At 34.4% G+C, this 6,713-nt stretch overlaps 1 protein-coding gene across 4 annotated transcripts in view; it reads right to left on the bottom strand.

Annotated features, from left to right (window-relative positions):
- Positions 1–1,529: 1,529 nt before the first annotated feature.
- LOC132915924 (cytosolic endo-beta-N-acetylglucosaminidase-like) overlaps positions 1,530–6,713 on the bottom strand; it is a 28,073-nt gene continuing 22,889 nt past the window's right edge. For all 4 annotated transcript variants that reach the window (XM_060975691.1, XM_060975689.1, XM_060975692.1 and 1 more), the window contains exon 9: positions 1,530–1,663. In XM_060975691.1, coding sequence (XP_060831674.1) covers positions 1,539–1,663 — 125 coding nt within the window. In that variant the 3' untranslated portion in view covers positions 1,530–1,538. The remainder of the gene's footprint in view (positions 1,664–6,713) is intronic.

Genomic DNA, 6,713 nt, shown 5'->3' with positions numbered 1-6,713 from the left:
CTTTTGCGACAGCCTAATCTATTGCTAAAAGATTTTTACGAGTGTTCGGTGTGTACAGAAGAGTGTACAAAGGGTGTACAGAATATAACAGAATAAATCGATTATCGAATATGCTAGGAATTTTTTCAGTGACTTAATACTTTTAGTTTACTTACAGCTGTATGATCTCCTGGTGAAGAATCAAAATTAAACGGGCATTCTAGAGGAATAGATGATGAAGTAGACAATTGTTGACTTTGGGTAACAGGTTGCGATGTAGAAAATGAACTTGTAGTTGGACATTGCGGAAATGCTGCTAGTTCCGGATTAGGTCCGTTAAATGTATAATCGGTGGAATCAATCGATATTTGAATCTGAGTCGATACAGGAGGTATCATATTCGTAGGAAAATTGAATCGAGTCCCAGGCATTACAGCCGGTTCAGTAGGAATGGCGTTAAATATAAATTTTTGATGTACACGTATAAGAGGCGTTGACTCGCCGGTAGACGTTCTAACAGTACTATCACCAGATACTACTGATGTCACTGACAATGTGCCACGTACAGTTGGCATCCCGAGTGTTGTATTATATGTTGTTTCTTTTTGGTTTGTTGGTGTTGAATCGCAAGCTGCAGGTTTATTTTGTAGCACCGGAGAAGTGCAAGATTTACGTGAAATTGCGCCACCAAATTCACATTGTTTATTAGATAAACTAAAAGTAGTTGGTACCAAAATCGATGATTCGGGTGTTCCAGAATTATGCAAAGTTTGTGATGCATTAGGTACTTGGAATGCTGGACTTGATAATGTTGTTGTCGTTGTTGATTTCCACCAGAAAGGCGTAGATCTACTTTCTGCGTTATCACACGCTGACTCTTAACTTTTTGACGTTGGAGAACAAAGAAACTGGCTCGTACTTGTGTCACCAAATGAATATTGTTTTTTAGATAAATTAAAAGTAGGTGGTTTTAAAATTGATGATTTGGATGTTCCAGATTTATGCAAAGTTTGTGCTGCAGTAGGTACTTGGAATGCTGGACTTGATAATGTTGTTGTCGTTGTTGCTTTCCAACAGAAAGGCGTAGATCTACCCTCTGCGTTATCACGCGCTGACTCTTTACTTTCTGACGTTGGAGAACCAAGAAACTGACTCGTACTTGTGTCACCAAATGAATATTGTTTTTTAGATAAACTAAAAGTAACTGGTGTTAAAATTGACGATTTGGGAGCTGGAAATTCAAGGTTATTCCATTTATCGGTCCATTCTTCTTGGCATGCACGTGAAACTGGTTCAAGTGTTTGTGCAGTTTTTACGTATTTATTATTTGACAATGTTAGAGCATTAAAAGCGTTGGAAATATGTAATGTATCTACTATTGTACTAGAAGTCTTAATCGCTGGAAATTCTGGCATTGAGTCTTTCTTCAGATTCTCTGAATCTTGCTTTACATCGGCCTTTGCATCATCACCTTCAATTCTTCGAAATTTATTTCTATTTTCTGAGATCGACGAAGCTGTATTTTCAGCTGTCTTTGCTGTATTTGTATATTTCCTCCTTCAAACATTGTCGCATATAAAGTTACTTTTAGATATTGTAACATCAATCTCCTGTTGGCCATCTCTGTTAATATCAAATTTAACATTGGCAATATTTACAGAGATAGATTTAGTCGACGTTGTACCTGGAAATGATTAAATCCTGATAGCAATATTAGCAGTACAGTTAGCTATATTACAATTTGGACAAAAATAACAGAAATAATCGAATCAACAATTAATGCAGTGAACTGTATAGAAAATGTTTTATTATATATTTCACATATTTTTATAATGTCTTCCTTTTTTAATTGTCCTCGTAATATTATACAAATTCGGAAATTTTAAATTGTACAAAATAGTAGGTCACATTAATATTCGGACCGTCTAAACCAGAATTACTTTTTAGAAATTGGACCAGAGGACTTGAATTTCTTGGAGAAGTTAAAAGGATTAGATTACCAAATGATATGGAAGATAGGCTTGGAAAGAAATTGCAATTAGTTGGGATTGCGAAGAAAACAGTAATAGTCATTTGTCATGACATTTTTATCTAAACCTGTAATGACTATTACGATCTTCTAACGATACGTTTCGTAGACTTATGTAGGTTATGTACATGCTTCAAGTTTCATCGAAATCAATTGATGCAGAAAGATGTAAGAATTGTTAGATAGATGTAGAATTGATAGATGTGGAAAACAGGTTTCGTTATTTGCAATTTTATAAATATTGCAGTTTTCGCCATTTTGAATATTTAGTTTATACCAATATTGATCGACGAACATTGAGCGCACAGTAGGGGTTAATTAATCAAAATGAAACATTTCATACCACATTATTTACGACGATTAAAAGCAGTTCAGTGAGCATTTAAAGGATTGATCAATTAGAATATAACACAATTTACATATCCACATTTAACACATAGTTAGACAAGCAGAATACACAAATCTGTAGTTAACAGTTATAAATCAATATGAATGATATATGAAATTCGAGATAAAATACAGGATAACAGAATAAGCCAACGCCCAAATCACGTTGAATACACTCGTTCCCGTCCGAACACGAGAAACTTAAGCAACGCTGGGCACGAGTGGGGTAGTACTCTAAGATTAGGTGACCACTAGGGAACTGCGTGTGGTGTTGGTTTTTTCAGAGGAGGTCAGCCCAACATTGAACTGGTTGAGAAGATGAAGCGAGCAGTAATTGAACGAAGAAGGAGATACGGAGCATGAAAAAGGACAACCCTGCTGATGATTGCCGACGCCGGGTATTACTGGGGTTGTCAGCCCTCAAAGCAGAGAAAGGAGGGCGGGGAAGGGTTTTTAGTGGGTATGGCAACAACATCCGCCCGAGTCCCCCACATAACCCCAGTGATGCGGGTCACTGGGTATGCGTAACAGCATTTTTTTCCCCTCCTCACGCAAAAAAAAGAAAAGAAGGACAATCGAATAAAATAGCCAAGCATAATATGATAGTTTGATAATGGAATCTTGAAGCAGTTTCCTTCGTTCAATGTTACACTATTTTCTTTTACTATTTATGAACAAGGCAATTGTCGAAATGATTGCAAAATGTATTATAATAAAACAGATCGTATTTTTACGGATTGGCAGTTGTGACCGATTTGTAGATTTGTTTAACAATTGCAGTGACATCGTGATGAATTGTGGGGATACACTCCGGCATAATACAGGCTCAGAATCGCGTAATGATAGAAAAACTTTTCCTCCTTTTCCTTTTTTTTTTTTTTTACGAGATTTTAAGATCATCATTTTCCGAAAATGGAATTCTATCGTATGTTCTTTTATATTTTCTCTAATCGATACATTTATTTATTCTTTATAGAAGAATATTGAGATTCTTTGCCTTAAAATGCCTTCGTACTTACGTAACTCATTTTGAGATAGCAGAGGCATGATCATTATGAATATGTTTTCACACACGGACAATAATTCAGTCACGTAGCAGGTGGCAGGTAGCAGGTACATAAAACATATAATTTAACAAACACGAAGATGGCACCCAGCTGGGGGCAGCCACCCACCTGCTATATTTTATTTTTATTCTTTTATTACCAATAAATAAGATATAATATTTTACCAAATGTCCTTCAGGACAAATTGTAAAAACCAAGATAAACTAAAAAAAGATAAAAAAAATAAAAAAAACGTAGCATGCAGAGCTGAATTTTATCTGTCCACTTTGAAGAATCACTACGGTTGAAACGAGGATAAAAAGTCGCATTTATGTTGTTTCATTTTAGTACACACAAATGGAAACAGCGTTTATCCGTCGCATCTGTGCGAAGTGAAATATAAATTCGCCGAAAGCGACGTTTTCCGACGAATCGTCCGCTGTATCGATCCGCAGTGAGAGAGTGTAAATTTGACTTTACTTAGAACTCGCAACTACGAAGGAACAGTAAGTAATTCCAACATAGAAATTCTCCACGAATTCCAATCTAAAACCTTAAGATCCTTAATAAATGCACCTTTGTACGTAAACCCTCCAATTAGTCAACTACTCGAGTTGTTGGAACAGATCCGCAGGCTAAAAAGACATTATATCTTATACCTAAGCACTAGATTCAAATAGAATCAAATATATTATAAATACTTCTTAATCATGTTATAGTACCACGTCAGATAAATTTATTTAAAATTCTCTAACGAGAATTGATTGTAAAATAAACGCAAATAAAAAAAAAAAACATATAACTTGACCAAACTACTGACCATGTTTGACTGACCGCGTTTATACAAAGCATCTGTCGATAACTGCTGCTTAAAACAACTGCAAAACGATTGACAAAGGAAACTAATGTATAAGCATCTTTTGTGTGCTTTATTGATACCGTTCAACGTTCAATATTTTTCATCATATAATTGCAATCCTCTAAAGTTACCTCGAGAATATCGGTATTAAATAACTATTTAATTATTTAGTTACAACTAAAAGTTCCTAACATAATTACAATGTTTCATCTACTTTGTTACAAATGCGTAGCTGATAAAGTTACCTTATTGCAATTACGACGCAATAACTGCAAAATAAAGACTGTACGTATACTTGTATTATAAAAATCGTGCAAATAGAATAACAACGGATTGGTGTCCATTTTTTTTTTTTTTTTTTTTCTTTTTCGATTACCGATAACTGATAAATTAACGTATTACGAACGTTTTACAGATTAAAACCACTAACAAGCTTTAGGATTTTTATCTGATTTTAGTAAGCTCGGTTACCTTCGAATAACAGTAATCCTGTTTTCAACTGTGCATTTTTACACCCGGATGAATATATACTGGAGCAATCGCTTGATGTAAGTTTACCGTTTGACAAGGCACATCCTTGATAAGATCCTACTTACTACCAGTATTATATTCCATTAATTATGGATTAACGAGGCAGCCATTCTACATGGCAGTATAAGCAGGAAATGTAGAGTAGGATTCGTTTATACGATACTAGGTTAAAATTGACTTGAACTTCCCTTGAAAGCTTAAAATGGAGTTAAAATCTTTGCCAAATATGTCTTGAACTTGTATGATTCTGAATTATTTATTAATTCGGTTTGGTTTCTAAAGTGGGAGTGAACGATCGATAAAAGGTTCTACATCCTGAAATAAGTCAAGAATTTATAGAATGTGTTTTCACACGGCGCTTAAGTGAATACAGGCAAAAATGAATCAATAAGAGAAGTTATTCTGCATTTCAAACTAAATCGAAAATGTAGAATAAAATTTCATAGTACCGTTTCTGGGAAAATAAGATTTGAAAATTTATCGAGTAGACGTGCAGCAAGTCGATTCTTAATTCAACGCATTAAACTCTATTTTCTTAAAGACGAAGCTTTACATAGAAGAAACTTGTTTTACATCTTTATTTTCGCAAGCAATAGCCAAATTCACATACATTAAACGAATTCGATTCTCTTGAAAAATCAGATAAATGGAAGAATGTTATTCTTTACTGCATACTTTTTACTTATTTTTGGAGATGTATCAATACCTCGTATTCCACATCTATCCTTCAAATTTTATTTTCCGTATAATATCTCGTATAATTTCTCGTACTAAGATGCAAGCAAGATGCTAGCAAGCCGCCCTTGAGAGAAGGTTGCTAGCGGGAAGCGTCGTTCCGAGAAAAGTAGATTTCCCGTACCTCCTCTTAGATGGATGGTAGATTTAAGGACTTATTAAAAATAAAGACTATTTGTCCGTTTGAAGGATTTTAATTAACGAAATTCTAAGAATTATAGCGGGTGTTCGGTCTAGCTGAACATGTCCCGTGGAAATGCATCGCCATCTGGTAATTATCTTGCCCGAAGAATAGGGTCTGTGTGTGGCGAGCCTCGGGGTAGATATCCATTACAACGTTCACTGTCAAGTATCGCTACGACTATTTCTTTTTAAAGGGAGCTATACAATTATTCTGTACCTTTGTTAAGTAAAACGTTTATTCCGTGGTCGTGGCTGCATCTGACAACCAGTTATCGCCTCGAATCCAAACTCGTTATCGCAAATCTCAGACAATTATAATCGATTTAATTCACAAAGGTTTATAATAATCGGTTTAATTTATAAAGACAGTATTGGGATATTTTTCAACGAATTCCAAGGGAGGAGGCCCGGTGTCCTTTCATCTCCGACATATATATATATATATATATATATATATATATATATATATATATATATTGAGGTTTTCACGTACGAAAAGTTAAATTTATATATATTCTATACAATATTCTATAGAGTAACATTAGAAAGCGTTTTGCAATAATATCTTCAATCGTAGTAGTGTACATATTCTTCCACTTAATTTCAATTTCGATTATGCTTTGTGAAAAGGCAGTAGTTCCTACGCTCGATAAGAACATAAAATTACAAATTTCACGTTTTCAACATTAACTGATAATTTAACGGGTAAAAACAATTTTAACGAGCGTTCGATCTAATCTTCAAATCACGTGTTTTTCTATAAATGCATCGAACCACTTCGAAACAATGATGGAAAGATTTTACGATAAAATACAAATATACATAAATATCTTAATAATTACCGTTAATAATTACCTAAATCGTCTAACAATATAATCACGCGCTATCCATTGCAACACGAACCAAATACGCTTAACTTTCAGATTGTAGAAGTTTGATAAAACGTTTCTTCATATATATATAT

The sequence above is a fragment of the Bombus pascuorum genome, unplaced genomic scaffold (genome assembly GCF_905332965.1).
Source record: "Bombus pascuorum unplaced genomic scaffold, iyBomPasc1.1, whole genome shotgun sequence".
In the NCBI taxonomy this organism is placed as follows: Eukaryota; Metazoa; Arthropoda; class Insecta; order Hymenoptera; family Apidae; genus Bombus; species Bombus pascuorum.
The sequence above is the reverse complement of the archived record's forward strand: the minus strand, read 5'-3'. Positions and strand labels throughout refer to the sequence as shown.